This window comes from Chiloscyllium punctatum, chromosome 15, assembly GCF_047496795.1.
Source record: "Chiloscyllium punctatum isolate Juve2018m chromosome 15, sChiPun1.3, whole genome shotgun sequence".
In the NCBI taxonomy this organism is placed as follows: Eukaryota; Metazoa; Chordata; class Chondrichthyes; order Orectolobiformes; family Hemiscylliidae; genus Chiloscyllium; species Chiloscyllium punctatum.
The window spans coordinates 9,551,565-9,572,479 of record NC_092753.1 but is presented as its reverse complement, the minus strand read 5'-3'; the positions used below and the strand labels follow the sequence as shown (position 1 = coordinate 9,572,479).

The 20,915-nt window shown below is 48.0% G+C and overlaps 1 protein-coding gene across 6 annotated transcripts in view; it reads left to right on the top strand.

Moving 5' to 3' along the window:
• Nucleotides 1-5,200: 5,200 nt before the first annotated feature.
• lrch1 (leucine-rich repeats and calponin homology (CH) domain containing 1) overlaps nt 5,201-20,915 on the top strand; it is a 171,411-nt gene continuing 155,696 nt past the window's right edge. For all 6 annotated transcript variants that reach the window (XR_011962507.1, XR_011962509.1, XR_011962508.1 and 3 more), the window contains exon 1: nt 5,201-5,532. Coding sequence is in view for 2 of the 6 variants with exons in the window: in XM_072584586.1 (XP_072440687.1) it covers nt 5,292-5,532 (241 nt within the window). In the remaining 4 variants the exon portion in view is untranslated. The remainder of the gene's footprint in view (nt 5,533-20,915) is intronic.

Here is a 20,915-nt window from a genome sequence, read left to right as displayed (position 1 = left end):
TGACAAACATCCTTCCACTATTACCCTCTGCTTCCTACCACCAAGCCAATTGTATATCTAATTTGCCAGCTCCCCCTAGATTCTATGTGATCTAATCTTCCAGAGCATTCTTGATGAAGGGCTTATGCCTGAAACATTGATTCTTCTGCTCCTCGGATGCTGCCTGACCTGAAGTGGTTTACCAGTGCCACACATTTTGACTCTGATCTCCAGCATCCTAACCTTCCAGAGCAGCCTACCATGTGGCACCTTAGCAAAGGCCTTACTGAAATCCATATAGACTGTCTACTGCCGTGCCCTCATCTACCTTCCTGGTTGCTTCATCAAAGAAATCTAACAAATTTGTAAGACGTGGTGTCCCAAGCACAAAGCCATACTGACTCTTTCTAAATACATGTGCATATCTTATCTCTGAGAATTTTCTCAAATAACCGACCTACCGTGGATGTTCGGCTTACAGGTCTATAGTTCCCAGGTTTTTCTTTGTAGTCCTTTATGAATAAGGGCACAATATTCACTATCCTCCAGTCTTCCAGGACCTCACCCATGGTTAACGATAAATTGCATCTATTTTTACTTAGAAGGTGCAGGATGTAAGTACAGAATGTGGGAAGGTGGACTGTGTCCTTGAGCAGATTGATTATACGAAGCAAGAAGGTATTGGAAATTTTAGTGGTGTTCAAATTAGATAGAATCCCCTGATCTGGATGAGTGGTATCCCAGATTGCTGTTGGAGATGAAGGAGGAAATAACAGGGTGCCCTAAACCAAAGTTTTCAAACATCTTTGGCCAAAGGAGATTGGAGGACAACTTACATGGTTCCATTTCACAAGAAAAGTGATGAACCAACGAGTCTCGCATCAATGGTAGGGAAACTATTGGAGAAAATTCTGAAGGAGGGAGTTAATCTCCATTTAGAGAAGCAAGATTTGATCAGGAATAGTCAGCATGGCTTTGTCGGAGGGAGGTAATGTTTCACACATTTGGTGGAATTTCTCAAGGAGGTGACCAAGTGTTTGCATAAGGGTAAGTCAGTGGTTGTAGAGTATACGGATTTTAGCAAGGCTTTTGACAAGGTTCCACATGGGACGTGAAAACTCATTGGACCCAGGGTAACCTGGCAAGATAGATCCAGACTTGTCTTAGTGATAGGAGACAGAGGGTGGTATTGGAATTTTGTTTTTGTGACTGGAGCCTGGTGTGCAGTGGTGTGACACAGGCATCCATACTGGGTCCCTAATTGTTTGTAATATTCATAAATATGGATGGATGTAAGTAGGTTTGTGGATTGGCCAGGTGGTTGACAGTGAGGAGAAAGGTGTTAGGTTACAGGAGGCATAAATGAACTGATCAGATGGGCAGATCAGTGACAGGTGGAATTTAACCCTGATAAATGTGAGGTGATGCACTTTGGAAATAGCAACAAGACAAGGAAGTAATTAATGAATGGGAAGACACTAGGAGGCCCAGAGGAACAGAGGGAACTTGGGGTGTTTATCCACAGATCCCTGAAGGTGGCAGGACAGGTTAATAGAGTAGTTAAGAAGGCATTTGGGATGCTTACCTTTATTAGTTGATGGATAGATGAGAAGAGCCTGGAGGTCTTGTTGGAGCTCTACAGAATGTCAGTTCGGCTACAGCTGGAGTAATGTCAGCAGATCTGGTCACCGCACTACACGAAGGATGTAATTGCACTGGAAGAGATGCAGAGGAGATTCACCAGGATACTGCCTGCGTTGGAGCATTTCAGTGATTAAAGAGTGGCTGGATAAGCTCCGGCTGCTTCTTTAAGCTGAGAGGGAACCTGATTGTGATGTATACAATTATGAGGGGCAGGGACAGAGTGAATAGAAAGCTGCTCTTCCCCTTGGTCAAAGGGTCAACAACAAGGCAGGTCTAATTTTAAAGTGAAAGGCATTACAGGGAAATTAAGGAAATTATTTTTCACCCAGAAAATGGTGGGAATCTGGAATGCACTGCTGGGAGATTGGTACAGGCAGAAAGTTCAAGAAGTAACTAGAACATTCAAGGCCATGAGCTTCATGCAGGAAAGTGAGACGAGTGTGGATGGAATAGTTTTGGTGATACAGACTCTGGCCTGAAGGCATGATTCTATAAATTGGGTGAGTGGGGAACAATTTGGCAGGTGGAGTTTAATGTAGGAAGACATGTATTTTGGGAGGAGAATCAAATGGCAGATTATTATTTAAAATGGATGCAACTCTTCCTCCTCTTCCAGGCCGTTGTTAGACTATTGAGTGGATTCTCTAGCCTCACATAATACTGATCTTGCTAATGTTCATCTCTTTTGTACACCCTGTGCAACGTAACCTGTGTACCTCTATCTAAGTCTTTTGTTCTGTACATCCTTGCTTATGCCTGTACTGTTTGTAAACAAAGTTTTTCACTGTATTTTGGCACAAGTGACAATAATCAATCCTCACAATTCAAAACTTTAACTCTGCGTTCTTCCTGATGCTGTTAGACCGACTGAGTTTTGCTAGAGATTATCGTTTTTTTTCACTAGTTAATATTTCAAGACTCTTCTGCAGAACTGAAAGGTGTTGGAAATGTTTATTTTACTTAAAATACTAGTATGTATTGGGTATCAGCCTCTCCCCTGCAGTTCCTCCTCCCCCCAGTGGGTGTCAGTCTCTTCCCCATCTCCCCTCCGCCTGCAGTTCCTCCTCCCCCCAGTGGGTGACAGCTTCTTCCTTGCAGTTCCTTCCCACCCCCGATATGTGTCAGTCTCTCCCCTCCTCCGCCTGCAGTTCCTCCTCCCTCCGGTGGGTGTCAGTTTCTCTCCCCACCTCCGCCTGCAGTTCCTCCTCCCCCCAGTGGGTGTCAGTCTCTCCCACATCTCCCTTCCGCCTGCAGTTCCTCCTCCCCCCCCACCTGCAGTTCCTCCTCCCCCCGGTAGGTGTCAGTGTCTCCCCCATTTCCCTCCCTCCGCCTGCAGTTCCTCCTCCCCGCGGTGGGTGTCAGTCTCTCCCCCATCTCCCTTCCGCCTGCAGTTCCTCCTCCCCCCGGTGGGTGTCAGTCTCTCTCCTCCCCCTCCGCCTGCAGTTCCTTCCCCCGCCCCCTCCCCGGTGGGTGTCAGTCTCTTCCCCCATTCCCCCTCCTGTCTGCAGTTCCTCCTCCCCCCGGTAGGTGTCAGTGTCTCCCCCATTTCCCTCCCTCCGCCTGCAGTTCCTCCTCCCCGCGGTGGGTGTCAGTCTCTCCCCCATCTCCCTTCCGCCTGCAGTTCCTCCTCCCCCCGGTGGGTGTCAGTCTCTCTCCTCTCCCCCACCTACAGCTCCTCCTCTCTCCCCCCCCTCACCTGCAGTTCCTCCTCCCCCCGGTAGGTGTCAGTGTCTCCCCCATTTCCCTCCCTTCGCCTGCAGTTCCTCATCCCCCCGGTGGGTGTCAGTCTCTCTCCTCCCCCTCCCGCCTGCAGTTCCTCCGCCTCCCGGTGGGTGTCTCCCCCATTCCCCCCTCCGCTTGCAGTTCCTCCTAGCCCCCGGTGGGTGTCAGTGTCTCCCCCATTCGCCCCCTCCGCCTGCAGTTCCTTCTCCCCCCGGTGGGTGTCAGGATCTCTCCTCCCCTCCGCCTGCAGTTCCTCCTCCCCCCGGTGGGTGTCAGTGTCTCCCCCATTTCCCCCCCTCCCGCCTGCAGTTCCTCCTGCCCCCAGTGGGTGTCAGTGTATCCCCCATTCGCCCCCTCCGCCTGCAGTTCCTTCTCCCCCCGGTGGGTGTCAGTCTCTCTCCTCCCCTCCGCCTGCAGTTCCTCCTCCCCCCGGTGGGTGTCAGTCTTTCCCCATTCCCCCTCCCCACCCGCCTGCAGTTCCTCCTCCCCCCGGTGGGTGTCAGTCTCTCCCCCATTCCCCCCCTCCCGCTTGCAGTTCCTCCTCCCCCCGGTGGGTGTCAGTGTCTCTCCCATTTCCCCCCCTCCCGCCTGCAGTTCCTCCTCCCCCCGGTGGGTGTCAGTCTCTCCCCCATTTCCTACCCTTCGCCTGCAGTTCCTCCTCCCGCCGGTGGGTGTCAGTGTCTCCCCCATTTCCCCCCCTCCCGCCTGCAGTTCCTCCTCCCCCCGGTGGGTGTCAGTCTCTCCCCCATTTCCCTCCTCCCGCCTGCAGTTCCTCCTCCCCCCGGTGGGTGTCAGTCTCTCCCCCATTTCCCTCCCTTCGCCTGCAGTTCCTCCTCCCGCCGTTGGGTGTCAGTCTCTCCCCCATTTCCCCCCCTCCAGCCTGCAGTTCCTCCTCCCCCCGGTGGGTGTCAGTCTCTCCCCCATTTCCCCACCTCCCGCCTGCAGTTCCTCCTCCCCCCGGTGGGTGTCAGTGTCTCTCCCATTTCCCCCCCTCCCGCCTGCAGTTCCTCCTCCCCCCGGTGGGTGTCAGTCTCTCCCCCATTTTCCTCCCTTCGCCTGCAGTTCCTCCTCCCCCCGGTGGGTGTCAGTCTCTCTCCTCCCCTCCGCCTGCAGTTCCTCCTCCCGCCGGTGGGTGTCAGTCTCTCCCCCATTCCCCCCCTCCCGCTTGCAGTTCCTCCTCCCCCCGGTTGGTGTCAGTGTCTCCCCCATTTCCCCCCCTCCCGCCTGCAGTTCCTCCTCCCCCGGTGGGTGTCAGTCTCTCCCCCATTTCCCTCCTCCCGCCTGCAGTTCCTCCTCCCCCCGGTGGGTGTCAGTCTCTCTCCTCCCCTCTGCCTGCAGTTCCTCCTCCCCCCGGTGGGTGTCAGTCTCTCCCCCATTTCCCTCCTCCCGCCTGCAGTTCCTCCTCCCCCCGGTGGGTGTCAGTCTCTCCCCCATTTCCCTCCCTTCGCCTGCAGTTCCTCCTCCCCCCGGTGGGTGTCAGTCTCTCTCCTCCCCTCCGCCTGCAGTTCCTCCTCCCCCCGGTGGGTGTCAGTCTCTCTCCTCTCCTCCGCCTGCAGTTCCTCCTCCTCCCGGTGGGTGTCAGTGTCTCCCCCATTTCCCTCCTCCCGCCTGCAGTTCCTCCTCCCCCCGGTGGGTGTCAGTCTCTCCCCCATTCTTCCCACCCCACCCGCCTGCAGTTCCTCCTCCCCCCGGTGGGTGTCAGTGTCTCCCCCATTTCCCTCCCTTCGCCTGCAGTTCCTCCTCCCCCCGGTGGGTGTCAGTCTCTCCCCCATTCTTCCCCCCCCCACCCGCCTGCAGTTCCTCCTGCTGCCTCCAGGCTGCGCCGCCGCTCCGCCGGCTGCTGGGGTTTCCGCCTCAGTTTGCGGTTGTCCCTCCGGCGGGCGGGTACGCAGCGGGAAATGAGCAGCGGCGGATCGGCGGGAGCGGACTGAGTGAGGAGGGTCAGCATGGCGGAGGCGGAGGTTCCGGCTCCGGCTGCGGCTCCAGGCCCGGGCCCCGGGCTCGGGTTGGCGGGTACCGGCTCCAGCTCCAGCTCGGGGCCGCCAGCGGCTCCGCTCCTTCCCCGCTCCCTGGAGCGGGCCCTGGTGGAGGCGGCAGGCTCCGGAATCCTCGCCCTGAGCGGCCGCAAACTCAAGGAGTTCCCGAGGAGCGCGGCCGCCCTGGACCTCAGCGACACGGTGGAGGCAGGTGGGCAAAAGCAGCCGCTTAACTAGCCGCTAACTAACTTAACTGACATGACCAGCGCTACCTGCCGAGGCCAGGCGCTGTCATAACCTGTCGCTGCTCGAGGAGAGTAAGTTAGTGCGACTAGTTAGTGACAAGTTGGACTTGTTAACTATCAATGTAACTGGTCTTGACTGTTTCCAACTAGTTTAACCAGTGGTACAACCAGGCTAACCACTGCTGGTGTACCCACTCATCCACAATCTATGGTTCCCACTATAACTTTAGTAAAACAGTGGACATTACTAATGTAACAATCCAAGTAACTAATATAACAACGGGTGTAATTAATGTAACAATCAAAGTAACTAGTGTAACTATGGAAGTAACTAGTTTAACAATGTTTGTCGGATTGCATTAAGTGGATGAAAAGTCAGGGTTTTTTTGTTGACTGACACTTTGCCAGCGATAACACCAGCTGCAGACACTGGGCACCCACTGCTCGGCTGCAGCAAAACTTTACCTCTGAGAAAACACTGATAGATGTGAAAGATCTGATGCAGTTAGTTAGGGGTTTCCAAGTCAGTGAAGCTGGCCTCTTCGACGGTGTCTCCTTGTAGTCCAAAATGGGGGAAGATGTTGATGTCCCACGCCCCCTCGTTGTCGACTAGTTACTGGGATCAGGGATAAAATGTGGAGCCAACTGTTTGAGCTTGGGAAGCAGATGAATGACTCCCTTTTGTTACCAGGTTGTGTGTTCCATCCCTGCCTGATAATGTACAGCTGCTGAATAAACTAAAAGCTGTATCCACAAAGCTTATCATGTAAAGGATTTATTTTACAGAATGAGTGACATTAGCGCGAGATTCCTGCTGTCCTGTGGACAGTGATTCGTAATGTCCCACGTGCGATGGGATTGAGGTTCCACCTGTTATGTGTACATGAGGGTCATGCTTTCCAATGTGCTCTGTGTACAGTGGCTGAGGTCCCTGCTGTCCTGTGTGTAGTATAAAATCATGAGGGGCATAGATAAGGTGATTAGACAAGGTTGTTTCCCCAGGGTAAGGGAGTTCAAAACTAGAGGGCATGATTTTAAGGTGAGTGGAGAATGACTTAAAAGGGACCTAAGGGGCAACTTTTTCACACAGAGGGTGGTTAGTATGTGGAATGAATTGCCAGAAGAAGTGGTAGATGCAGTTATGGTTAAAACATTTGAAAGACATTTGGACAGGTACATGAATAGGAAAGGTTTATGGGGACATGGACTAAAGTGCAGACAAATGGGACTAGTTTAGTTTGGGAAACTTGGTCAGCACAGACCAAAGGGTCTGTTTCTGTGCTCTATGACTCTGAATTGTTCAGAGTTGTTACTGCATGCAACTGAAGTAGGTGGGACTTGAACCTGGACCCATCTGGTTCAAACTCCCACTGTGCCACGCCTCAATTCTGTATTTTATATGTTTAGAAGGAGGAGATGGGGCTTGTCATTTCTCTGTTTGGGATCCTGGTGCTGAGACAGCAGATGGTCTGTTTTGTGTATGTCCATTTTAATGAGGTTTTACTATTTGAAGTAAAAAGCTGTAGAAGTGAACAGTTCTGTCTGTTTAAAATATTGTCTTGTTGTTGAGCAGCAAGAATTCAGTGACACAGGGCAACAGATCAATCCAGGAGCTTGGGCAGTCTGCGTGCCGGGAAATGGAGGCAAGGAGATTCAGGGAATCGATGTGTGTTTCGAAGTTTGAGGTAATAGAGTTTAGTTTGCAGTTTGTTTCATCTATCTTGGGACAGATGTGTGAAGGGGAAAACAGTGTTTGCAGGGAGTCTGCTGGAAGGAAACCAGTTACAGCTGTCCCATCCTGACTCTGAGCAAGCAGCTTGTCTGTAGAGATGATGGTAACCCTTCACTGAGGTTTGAGTAAAGGGTCAAATGAGGAGGACCATCTTTTTCTGACATCTGTAACTAAGCCTTGCCAACATTTTGTAATGTGTTTTATCATTTTTTTTCTTGCCTGATGAATATTATATCCTTCATGTTAGGCGTACACTAGTACCTTATTGTGAGTGTGTTCAGTACCTGACCTCCACGTATTAAAAATCAAATTAGAATCCAACAGGCCAGGTTTCTCTCAGGGACCTGACTTAGAGTAATACAGATGTACAGCATGGAAGCAGACCCTTCGGTCCAACCTGTCCACACTGATCAGATATCCCAACCCAATCTAGTCCCACCTGCCAGCACCCAGCCCATATCCCTCCAAACCCTTCCTATTCATATACCCATTCAACTGCCTCTTAAATGTTGCAATTGTACCAGCCTCCACCACATCCTCTGGCAGCTCATTCCATACATGTACTACTTTCTGCGTGATAAAAGTTGCCCCTTAGGTCTCTTTTATATCTTCACCCTCTCACCCTAAACCTATGCCCTCTAGTTCTGGACTCCCCAACCCCAGGGAAAAGACTTTGCCTATTTATCCTATCCACGCCCCTCATAATTTTGTAAATCTCTATAAGGTCACCCCCTCAGCCTCCGACGCTCCAGGGAAAACAGCCCCAGCCTGTTCAGCCTCTCCCTATAGCTCAGATCCTCCAACCCTGGCAACATCCTTGTAAATCTTTTCTGAATCCTTTCAAGTTTCACAATATCTTTCCAATAGGAAGGAGACCAGAATTGCACCCAATATTCCAACAGTGGCCTAAACAATGTCCTGCACAGCCTCAACATGACCTCCCAACTCTTGTACTCCAAACTCTGACCAATAAAGGAAAGCATACCAAACGCCGCCTTCACTATCCTATCTACCTGCGACTCCACTTTCAGGGAACTATGAACCTGCACTCCAAGGTCTCTCTGTTCAGCAACACTCCCTAGGACCTTACCATTAAGTGTATAAGTCCTGCTAAGATTTGCTTTCCCAAAATGCAGCACCTCGCATTTATCTGAATTAAACTCCATCTGCCACTTCACAGCCCATTGGCCCATCTGGTCCAGATCCTGTTGTAATCTGAGGTAACCCTCTTCGCTGTCCACTACACTTCCAATTTTGGTGTCATCTGCAAACTTACTAACTGTACCTCTTATGCTCACATCCAAATCATTTATGTAAATGACAAAAAGTAGAGGACCTAGCACCGATCCTTGTGGCACTCCACTGGTCACAGGCCTCCAGTCTGAAAAACAACCCTCCACCACCACCCTCTGTCTTCTACCTTTGAGCCAGTTCTGTATCCAAATGGCTAGTTCTCCCTGCATTCCGTGGCATCTAACCTTGCTAAGCAGTCTCCCATGGGGAACCTTGTCGAATGCCTTACTGAAGTCCATATAGATTACATCTACTGCTCTGCCCTCATCAATCCTCTTTGTTACTTCAAAAAATTCTGTCAAGTTTGTGAGACATGATTTCCCACACACAAAGCCACGTTGACTATCCCTAATCAGTCCTTGCCTTTCCAAATACATGTACACCCTGTCCCTCAGGATTCCCTCCAATAAATTGCCCACCACCGAGGTCAGGCTCACTGGTCTATAGTTCCCTGGCTTGTCTTTACCATCCTTCTTAAACAGTGGCACCACGTTTGCCAACCTCTAGTCTTCCAGCACCTCATCTGTGACTAGCGATGATACAAATATCTCAGCAAGAGGCCCAGCAATCACTTCTCTGGCTTCCCACAGAGTTCTTGGGTACACCTGATCAGGTCCTGGGGATTTTTCCACCTTTAAACGTTTCAAGACATCCAGCACTTCCTCCTCTGTAATCTGGGCATTTTGCAAGATGTCGCCATCTATTTCCCTGCAGTCTATATCTTCCATATCCTTTTCCACAGTAACCACTGTTACAAAATATTCATTTAGTATCTCCCATTTTCTGTGGCTCCACACAAAGGCCGCCTTGCTGATCTTTGAGGGGCCCTATTCTCTCCCTAGTTACCCTTTTGTCCATAATGTATTTGTGTCCAGTGTTAACATCAGCTGGGTTGGTAATAGCATGTACCAAGGCAAAAGTGAGGACTGCAGATGCTGGAGATTAGACTCAAGGTTAGAGTGGTGCTGGAAAAGCACAGCACAACACTCTAGTGCAACATTCCTGAGTGTTACTGCCATGTTATTCTGCACGGCTTCTCTGTGGTAACTCCACACACAGCAAGCTCCAGTTGCGCTAAAAGAAATCCTGAGTGAATTCTCACAATCCAACCGTGAGAACTGGTTTCATCACAAGCTGATGGGATGGCAGCTCCCTTCACTCAGCCTTCAGCAGGAATTCCTGATGAAGGGCCTTTGCCCGAAATGTTGATTTCCTGCTCCTCGGATGCTGCCTGACCTACTGTGCTTTTCCAGCCTCACTCTAATCTCAATAGCACAATGGGGTTGAAGCTCCTGCTCTCCAGTTTTTGGTATAGGTAGGGTTAGGGCACTTGCTTAATTGCTAATGGCTTTGTGTCTGAGTGAAAGTAATCAGCATTCAAATCCTTTCCACAGTCAGTAACTCCAAAATGTGGCTTGACAGTTTGGTGCTGTGTGGTCCCTCACTATGGAATATTAAATAACCTCATGGCTTCTCTTTCAAGTAGAGCAGATGGCTTCTCCCCAGTATCTCAAACAAAAGCCAGATTATTTGTTCGTAATGTCAGGTCTTCTGACAGGGAGCCAGTTGTACCACAGTGCAGACAGGAGATGCACACTGGGACCGTGCAGAGCTCCTGATTCTCTAAGCATTATCTGGTAAGATTAAACTTCCACTGGGTAGCCATCCACTATGTGGAAACCTCGGGGAAAAAGTCCCCAACTCCGAGAGCTGCATCCGTGAAGTCCATGTGGTTATAAGCGGTTTAACCTGATAGGTTAGAGGCATTAAAACTTGCTCTGACATTTGGAAAATAGATTCCCTGATTCACCTCTGGTGCTCCATTCTCCCCACCTCTTCTCCCACACAGCGTCTGAAGTGAGGAGAGGGGCGTTCCTTTGTACATCTTTGTGCCACAAGGTTGGCTTGTTGGATAGTTTCCTGAGGTGACGCTTAGTGAAGGGAGTTGCCATCCCATCAGCTTGTGATGAAACCAGTTCTCAGGGTTGGATTGTGAGAATTCACTCAGGATTTCTTTTAGTGCAACAGGAGCTTGCTGTGTGTGGAGTTACCACAGAGAAGCCGTGCAGAGTTAATAGAGCAATAATACTCAGGAATGCTGCACTAGAGTGTTGTTATACAAGCTGTGTTTTTTTTCAAAGTAAGGAGGAGCCGTGTTATCAGAGAGCAGATGAATCTTGTCTGCAATTCATATCCAGAGGGTGGGTGTGTCGACAGTGATGACAGATATAACACTAGGTCCAGGTTCAGTTTATGAAAGAGTTTGGAAGTGCATCACATTTAATTTATTTCACTATAAAGAGACCCCAATTTAGTTGCTGGCCGTGTAAGTCTGAGAATCCCAGAGTGTGGAAGCAGGCCATTTGGTCCATTGAGTCCACACCGACCCTCCAAAGGGCATCCCACCCAGACCCTCCCCCTACCCTGGCCCTGTAACCCACGGCTAACCCACCCAGCCTTCAGATCCCTGGGACACTGGGTAATTTAGCCTGGCTAATCCACTTGCACATCTTTGGACTGTGGGAGGAAACCAGTAGAATCCCGCACAGACACAGGGAGAACGTGCAGACCCCACACAGACAGTCGCCTGAGGCTGGAATTGAACCTGGGACCCTGAAGCTGTGAGGCACCAGTGCTAACCACTGAGCCATTGTGCCACCAAAATGCAAGCCTTGTTTTGGGCTGCAGGGCAAGAGGCACAATTCATTTGCATCTCTAAATGATGGTAATAAACTTTTACATTGACAATGTTTCACTCTGTGACCACTACTGCACTTCGGACAGTGAAATGTCACTGGTGCCTACTGTGTTTATTAGGGCATGTGGCTCCTGGTTGAACCTGCATCAGTGAGACCCTCCCAGCAGTTCCTCTATTGCGCAGAGAATTTCCCCACTGCAACTATCAGAAATATAAGCTGCATTGGAGATTGCCAGGATACAGCTGTAAGGGATAAGACTGGCACAGGATGTAGCAGTGAGAGTTAAAGCTGTTTAAATTTAAGGGGTACTCTGAGGGAGATTGTTCTGGATGGTATTGTAACGAGTGTTGTGGTAATTGTTGGATTTAAATATGAGATTGAGATCTGAGATGGAGTAATAAGGATAGATACTGTCTGGTCGAGATATTCCAGAGTTTGGAATATGTGCTGACTGTATTGTCCATGACTCCTCCAGGCTGAAGCTGGGTGGTTTTGGGTGAGGGCTTTTTGTCTGTCGAAGTATGTGTCAGTCATTTTAAAAAGAGCTTTTGCTATCTTATCCCTGTTTCTGTACCAATTTAAAAACAGTGTGCTCGTTAGGAAGTAAACGTTTTGTTACTTTATGTTTTAAAGTTGTTGATAATTATTGAAGACACTGGTGAACTCTTCTGTGTGAGTCCAAATACATGAACACAAATGTAGAAGGTAATGTTACTATGTGGCTGCATTGCCTAATAACAGAGTCGGTGAGAAGGAAAAGGAGCATTTGAAAGCTAATAAGAGCAGCCTTCGGTGAAAGGAATAGCACCCTGTTTGGGGCATTATTTCAAGTTAAAGGGTGTTATGTATATCCAAGTTGCTCTTCTGTCTTGTTCACATGTTCTGATTACTCTGACCGTATGCAGTATGTCTGTGGCAGGGATTCCTGTTCCTAATCAGATCGAGGATGAAGTTGACCATCTTCCCTCGTGCACCTGCAGGATAACTGGGTCAATCCACCATACCCCTGTGTGTGTCAATAACAGGCAAGTCTGAAGAAGAACACAAACAGAATGTGACCCGTCAGTGAGTCAAATACGTAACAGGAGGAAGTTGGACAGTGTTACTAAGCTGCAGGTGCCCTCTCCAGAAGGTGCTCTGAGCTGCTCAGACAGCTGCAGTGACTGAAGCTTGTTTATCTTGGGAGGCAGAGTCATTTGGTTGCATTTGCACAACGGATCAACTGGAAGTGAAGCTTTTCATGTCAATGATGTTGTGAATGACATTTGCTTTGAGGGGACTTCCATCAAAAATGATACCCGTCCAAGGTTGAGGATTGAAACACCAGCAGCCTTTGATTAGAGTTTTCTGGTTGGCCAATCCCAGCAAGTTCAGATCCTTCATCTTTGCACCTGGCGAAAAGAAAATGGCCAACTGTTTTAAAATAGCAGGAGTGCTTTGAGGCGGTCTCACAGCTGCTGTTTTACAGGGATTCTCCTTTCAGTTAGCTCCCAATCAGCTCTGAGTGTTTTCAGTGAATTATCTTCTGGAGGCAAATGCAGTAAGGAGAGATCTGACCAGTTATATTGCCTTTTTGGTGATTTTTGTTTTGATGAGGGCTGGCACGGTGGCTCAGTGGTTAGACCACTGCGTCCCAGTGCCAGAAACCCAGGTTCAATTCCACCTTTGGGTGACTGTGTGGAGTTTGCACATTCTTTCAGAATCTGCGTGGGTTTTCTCCCACAGTCCAAAGATGTGCATTTTGGGTGGATTGGCCAGGCTAAATTGTCCATAGTGGATTAGTGGTGCTGGAAGAGCACAGCAGTTCAGGCAGCATCCAACGAGCAGCGAAATCAACGTTTCGGGCAAAAGCCCTTCATCAGGAATGTTGTCCATAGTGCCCATGGATGTGCAGGGTAGGGGGGGTTAGTCATGGAAAATGCAGGGTTACAGGGATAGGGTGGTGGGGTGGGTCTGGGTGGCTTGCACTGGTCTTGATGGGCAAAATGGCCTGCTCCACACTATAGGGATTCTATGACGGGAATGTCAGTGACAGGATACTGGGGAACCCCCTATAGTTACAGTATCACAAAATCCTTTCCCTTAAAGGCAGACTGACCATTGTTTAAATATGTCACATAAAGGAAAATATAGCACTCCCTCACTATTGCATTGAAGGGTTGCTCCAAATTCCAGACTGGGCCTTGAACCCAGAGGTTTTGGGCCTAGGGAGGGATGTGGCAATGGCTGATGCCAAGGTGAGATGTTGCCTGTTGTGGGACATGACCTCACTGGCTTTTGTCTCCGAGGAGGCTCCAAATTGAGCTCACTGTTTCCTGAAAAGCAAAACTCCTGCCAAGTGAGCTTTGAAATAGCCAACATTAAACAGATTGTGAGCCTCTATCTGGTTTTGAATAAACTCTCTGATTCTATAGGAAGGTGACTGGGGGCCCTTGTGGCCCAGTGGCCAGAAAGTCAGGCCTATCCAGGGGATGTAGCAACACACGTTTGAGGGGATTGATTCAAAATCATTCTTCAAAAACTTATTTCCATTTTCCACCCATCAGAGCAGCCAGTTCCACCTCATGAGATGCCCAGGACCTCTGTGTTGGGTATTGCTTTCCCCCATTGGGACAGTATCTAAGCTACAGAGTCGTAGATGTCGACAATACGGGAAAAAAAGCCCTTCAAGTCTGCACCGGTCAGAAACAAGCACCTAATTTATTCAAATCCCATTTTCCAGCACTTGACCCATGGCTTTTTATGTCTTGTTATTACAAATGTTCATCCAAGTGTTTCTTAACATAAGAATTTGGACAGTTTAATTCCTTTCACCTCCTTTGCCATTTGATGCAATCATCGCTGATCTCGCCTCTGTCTCAACTCCACTTTCCTGCTAGCTGGCAATAGCCCTTCAATACATTACCAATAAAAATCTGATTCTCTCCTCCTCCAGTTCACACAGTGCCTGAACATTCACCACATACTGGTGTAGCGAATTCGCAATTCTCTGAGAGAAATCATTTCTCCTCATCTCCGTTTTCGGATAAGGGGAGGCAGATTTAAAACAATGACCTCTCATTCTAGAATGCCAAGAAACATCCTTTTTATGTCCACCTTTCAATATTCTTTATCATCATATAAACCTCATTTAAATCTCCACTCGAGAGTGTATCGGCGTTAACTTCTCAACCTCACTTCATAAGATCTGGGTTTTCTGTCTCATCCACCCTTACGCACACCATGTTGTATCAAGGAGCTCTTGTAAAACTGGAGTCAATGGGTATTGGGGGCAAGCATCCCATTGTTGACTTAGAACATGGTTGTGTTTGTTGGAGCTCAGTCATCTCTGCTCCAGGACATCTCTGCAGAAGTTCTGTTGTCCTCAGCCCAACCATCTTCAGCGACTTCTTCAATGACCTTCCCGCCATCAAAAGACCAGCTAATGATTGACTGTTTTCAGCACCATTTGCAATTCCTCAGACATTGAAGCCGCTAAATGTCCAAATGCAGCAATACCTGGACATTATCTGGGTTTGGGCTGATGAATGGCAAGTAAAATGTTCATCATACAAATGACAGGCAATGGCAAATTCCAACAAGGCAGAATCTGACCAGCAGCCCTTGACATTCAGTGACATTACTGTTGCTGAATCTCCCACTACCAACGTCTTAGGGGTTTCTGTTGATCAGAAACTAAGTTGGATTTTCCAGATCGACAGTGGGTACCAGAACAGTTCAGAATCTCGGAATCTGTAGTGTGAAACTCCCCTCCTGACTCCCCAAAGCCTGTCCACCGTTTACAAGGCACAGGTCAGGAGTGTGATGGTATACTGCTCACTTGCCTGGGTGGGTGCAGCTGCAACAACACTCGAAGCTTAACACCATCCAGGACAAAGCAGCCCACCTGATTGGCATCACACCCACGAGCATCAACTCCCTGCACCACCGACATTCAGTAGCAGCAGTATATACCATCTGCAAGATTCATGGCACAAATTCACCAAGGCTCCTTAGATGCACTTTCCATCAGATTACCTGACTGTGGCGCCATTTCAGGGTGCTACCTGACCCCCCTCTCATATCCTGAAGTGCATCCTCTAACCATCATGCCTTTGGGTTGGCCTTTGTTCCCTTGCCCCTGGGGAGCCCACTTAGCCCACACCAGTCCTTTCACTGATGTGTTGCTTGTCTGTGTCATTTTACTATTTATGTCGTGACCAGGTAAACCTCACCATGCTCTGTATTTTTGGTGGGGAGGGGGAGGAGGGTCTCCACCATGTTGTCTTCTGTGTCGGAGGAGTAGATGGGTTTGTCACATTGTGTTGTGTTGCTGGTGCTGGGTTTTGCTGTAAGAAGCCAGGTTTAACCTGACTGTGCAAGCTGCTGCTGTTTTAGTGCTGGGTTCTGTAAGGAGGACAGTTGAGATCTTGCTGTCTTCAAGGGAAGTAATTAGTCAGCTGGGACCCACATCGGATGCTCAATCTTAAAATCTATATTAAAGGTTTTGTTGTGTTCTGCACTTTTACATAGCATTTAAAATCTCGATCCTGCCCCAAAGATATCCCACAAATTATAGTCTAGGAGCCCAGACACTGGATAAAGGGAGTGTGGGAACAAAGGAACAGCTTTCACGTTGCAGTTAATGACTATGAAATGAAGATGGTGCACCAGAGATGGTCTGGCACCACTGGGAGTCTAATCAGAACAATCTCGCACAGTACTGAGATGGAGCATTTTGAATCCGCAAAAGATACATCACAATTATTGACGTTAGGTACATTAAATTAAATGTCAGTCTGTTTTACCAGGCCCAGCACCTCTGAACGTGATCAGAGCTGCATTGTTGAAGGAGTACAGGAGCAGCACTGTGCTCCCCAATGTATCATGCTGGAAGCTCCAAGCAATGTGACACATTACTCCAGTATGTTCTCTCCCAGCCCAACCTGGACAGTTACCCTCTTGATCGTTAGCAAAGTGATAGAAGAGCTGATCATCAGTGCTGTCAAGCAGCACTTGCTCATTAATAACCCAACTAATTTCTGTTTGGGTTCCACCAAGATCACCTGGTTCCTGACCTCGTTACAAACCTTGGTCTAACCATAAATGAGAGAGTTGAACTCATGTCAGTTCATGTCCGAGTCACTGCCCTTGACATCCAAGGTGGCATTTGACAGAGTGTGGCATCGTGCACTCAAGCAAAATTGGAATTGTTCGGGGTAAACTCCACTTGGCTGGATAGATGCAGCCCCAGCAGCACTCAATCTCAGTAAGATCGAAGGAAAAGCTGTCTGTCTGATTGGCAGAGCTTTCAGCATTCACTCTATTCCAGACGAATACACAGGAGCAGAAGTGTGTACCACTTACACAATGCACACCTCCACCCAGTCTCCTCAGACAGCATCTTCCAAACCATAATTCCTGACAAAGGCAGCAGTTAGATGAAAACATCACCATCTACAAGTTGCTGTCCAAGCCCCACACCATCCTGGCTTGAAAATACCTTGCTGTGTTTTCAGTGTCACTGGATCTGAATCCTGGAACTCCCTCACTAGCAGCATTGTGGGTGTACGTATAGTCCAAGAATTTCAGTGGTTCAGGAAGACAGCTCTGCCTCTCCAGGGCTACGAGGGATAGACAATAAAGGCTGGTCTAACCACCGGTCCCAGATCGAATAATAAATAAAAGTCCAGGGGCACCTGGTTGGAATGTTGACTGACTGTTGAATTGTGTCTTGCATTAGCCAAGAACCAATGTCTTGAAAGAGTTGTGTGCTTGGTATGTAGATTAAACTGGTTTAATTCCAAAAGGATTTGTTGTGTTTCTGCTACTTGAGAAATTGAACAGCATCCTGATCCAGGTACGGCTCAGATCTGTGCTCTTTCCCTGTCTGGATCTGACAAATGGGTTGTGTCAGACTAAGGAACAAGACTGCCCACATCTGAGAGAGATTCACTTACACTCGTGTCATCTCTGTACCAGGATCATGGACAGTGGAATTCAAGACTCTGGCACATTGTGTGTTTGAACTGCAAAGTAGAAATGGTTGTTGATCTTGACCAGTCAGATTTTTACAAAAAAAAACCTAAATTGGAAACAGATTGAAGGAAGGTGCAATGATGTCATTCAGATATGTGCTTCAGTTTAAATGGCCCTCGCGTCAACTCAGAAATGAACTTGTTCATCTGTTTACAAAAGTGGTTTCTGCTTTGAGACCGTGAAAGGATCAACGGAACTGGAATTGTGGCAGCCTCAAAGTTTTGTATATACTAACACTTAGAATTGCTTTGAAATGTTCATTTTAAACATACAGCAGCTGTATGGGAGTATCAAAGTGGCATGTATGTTTTTCAGTGTTTGTTGACTGCTCCACACATATTAGTGTGTTTGGAATGTCACCAATTAAACAACAGTGCCAAGTTCAGGTTTTTACTGAGCCATTGTTGCACAAACAAATGACAGTTGTTAGTTCAAAGTATGCAATGGCCAGTTTATGCACACAGCTGTAACTATAATATCAGCACTCATACACAGTTCTGAGTGTATAATATCCATTTCATACTCTCGTGTTGGTGGACAGTATCCAGTTTGTGTACACACCTGTAAGTGTACGATGTCTAGTTTATATACTCAACTGGTGTGTGGACATTCAAGTTGACAATTAGAATTGTATCGGGTTCAGACTTGACTTAGGGGCTACACAAATAATGAGTACGAGCTGTTTGACTCTTGGCCCGATGCTGTTTAATGGAGTCTTTGTTTTCTAAAGGAACGAGTGTTCCAATGTCACAACTCTAAGTTCTTTTAGCCTTCCATACTACTCCTGGCACCCCCCAACCCTAGAGCACAGTGTTTCTCTTACTCTCATCTCTGGTCTATCCTCCCTCTTCAACTATACCACTGGCTGCTTTGGGTTCAGCTGCCCACTCCCCATGATCTGAAATTCTGTCTTTATTTGTCTCTCTCTATCTCTCTATCTCCTCCTTTCAGTTATTTCTCAAAACTGATCACTGATCAAACCAATTCAGGAGTTCAATTTTGTCAGCTAAGAGTTGGGTGAAACACTGTTCTACCCTAACTAAGTTAGGTAAGGGGAAATTGCTGTGTCAGTGCAGAATGATGTCTTTCCTTGGGATCTCCCAAAAGAAACAAAGTTCAAACCGACAACTTAAACCTGTGATCTTCCCTCAGGGTAAATCCAATTGTTAGAGAGAGAGAGATTTGAATTTAAAGCACTTTTCTGTTTAGTTATGAGGCAAAAAAGTATCTTTTCATATCTCCCATGTAAGAGATTAGTTCAGTTTTCTCTCTGCAACCCTAGATTTGTGTGCCAGAACTTGTCGCTCCCCCAATCAAGCTCTTCCCGTACAGTTACAACACTGGCATGTTCCCAACAATGTGGAAGGTTGCCCAAGTATGTCCCGTAGATAAAAAGCAGAATAAGTCCAACCTGGCTAATTACTGCCCTTTCAATCTACTCTCGATCATCAGTAAAGTGGTGGAAGGTGTCACCAACAGTGCTATCGAGCAGCACCTTCTCAGTGATGCCCAGTTTGGATTCTACCAGGGCCACTCAGGTCCTGACCTCATTATTGCCTTGGTTCAAACGTGGACAAAAGAGCTGAATTCCAGAGGAGAGGGCAGAGTGACATCCCTTGACTTCAAGAATGCACTCAGCCAAGTGTGACATCAAGGAGCCCTAGGAAAACTGGAATCAGTGGATGTCAGGGAGCAAGCTGTCTGCTGATTGAAGTTGTACCTGACATGAACCAAGATGGTTGTGGTTGTTGGAGAACTGTCACCTCAGCTCCAGGACTTGTGCAGGAATAGCTCAGGTTAGTGTCCTTGGCCCAGACATCTTCAGATGCTTCATAAATGCCCTTCCCTCTATCATAATGCTTCCTCAGAAGGGCAAGTCGATGATGATTGCAGAGTGTTCAGCATCATTCCTGACCCCTCAGATATTGAAGCAGTCAGTGTTCAAATGCAACAAGATCTGGACAATATCCAGGCTTGGGCTGACAAGTGGCAAGTAACATTCACACCACACAAATGCCAGGCTGTGACCATCACCAATAAGAGATAATCTAACCACTGCTTCTTGACTTTCAATAGTGTTACTGTCACTGAATCCCCAACTATCAACATCCTGGGTGTTACCATTGACCAGCAACTCAATTGGACTCACCACATAAACGCAATGGCTACACGTGCAGGTCAGAGGCTAGGAATGCTGCAGTGAGTAACTCTGTTGCTGACTCCCTAAAGCCTGTCCACCATCTACAAGGGGACAGTCAGGATGCGATGAAAGACTCCCCACCTGCCTGGCTGAGTGCAGCCCCAACAACACTCAGGAAGTTTGACACCATCCAGGACAAAGCAGCAGCTTGATTAGCACCAAATCCACAAACATTCAGTCCCTTCTTCATCGACTCTCAGTAGCAGCAGTGTGTACTATCTACAAGATGCACTGTAGAAATTCACCAAGGCTCCTTAACCAATATCTTCCAACCCCACGACTATTTCCCTTGAGAAACGCAACAGCAGCAGATACGTGGGACACTGCCACCTGCAAGGTTCCCTCCAAGCCACTCACCATCCTGATTTTGGAATATGTCGCCATTGTCCCACTATCGCTGGGTCAAAATCCTGGAATTCCCTCTTTCTGGGCATTGTGGTCAACTCTCAGCAGGTGGACCGCAGTGGTTCAAGAAGGCACTTTCTCAAGGGGCAACTAGGGACGGGCAATAAATGCTGACCTGGCCAGCAGCACCCACATCTCACAGATGAATAAATTAAAACAAGTTATCGATTGTTACTGTGTTTGCCACCTCTACCAGATAAATTGTCAGTGTTTAGAGAAGTTGACCCTAGTAATCTGAGATATTTTCCAATGTTTCTGGTCAGTCGGTCCTGTCAGTTGTGGGGAGTACTGAAAGTCTAAATGTCCCTGTCATTGCAGTATGAATCAAAATTTCCCTTCTGGTTGGCTTTGGACACAGTCAGTTGGCTGCAGGTCAAGAGGCAGTCAAAGGAAAGTGAGATTAAGGGTACACACTGCTTGCAGATCCAACCTTTGGGACTGCCAGTGATCCAGTAGAGCAGAGCAACTGCTCAGCCAGAGGTAAATCGCTGAGCTCCAGAGAACAACTTTATTAGGAGCGTACGATTCATGCAAAGACACAACAGCAATGGAAATTTAAGTGTACATTAACAGAATAGCAGAGACATTACATCGCAGAAGAAGGATACTGCAGATTGTTGAGTTTGTCCTTTATTTCTGCGGTGGTTTATTTGTGCATGTTAAGCTGTGAGGAGTCAGTGTTGGTGAGCAGATCACTTCATGTTGAATAGGGTCAACAGCCAGAGTGTGTGCTGTCTCTAACTCTCCTCCTCTCTATCTCTGTGGTTTAACTTTGCACCATTGTCCATTTCATTTAAAACCAGCCGGTGACAAGTGAATGAGAATCACCATGGAAAAAATGTGATTACATTCTCAGGCTGTGATATAATGATAGAATCTGACAAGAGTTGTGAATATGTGTCATATCTGTAACCGTCTCCCAAAGGTTTTAGTATTTGTTTCTCGAGTAATGGGGTTGTGAGGAGGCCTGTGACATGATCAGCTGACAGCGTTACTAAAGGC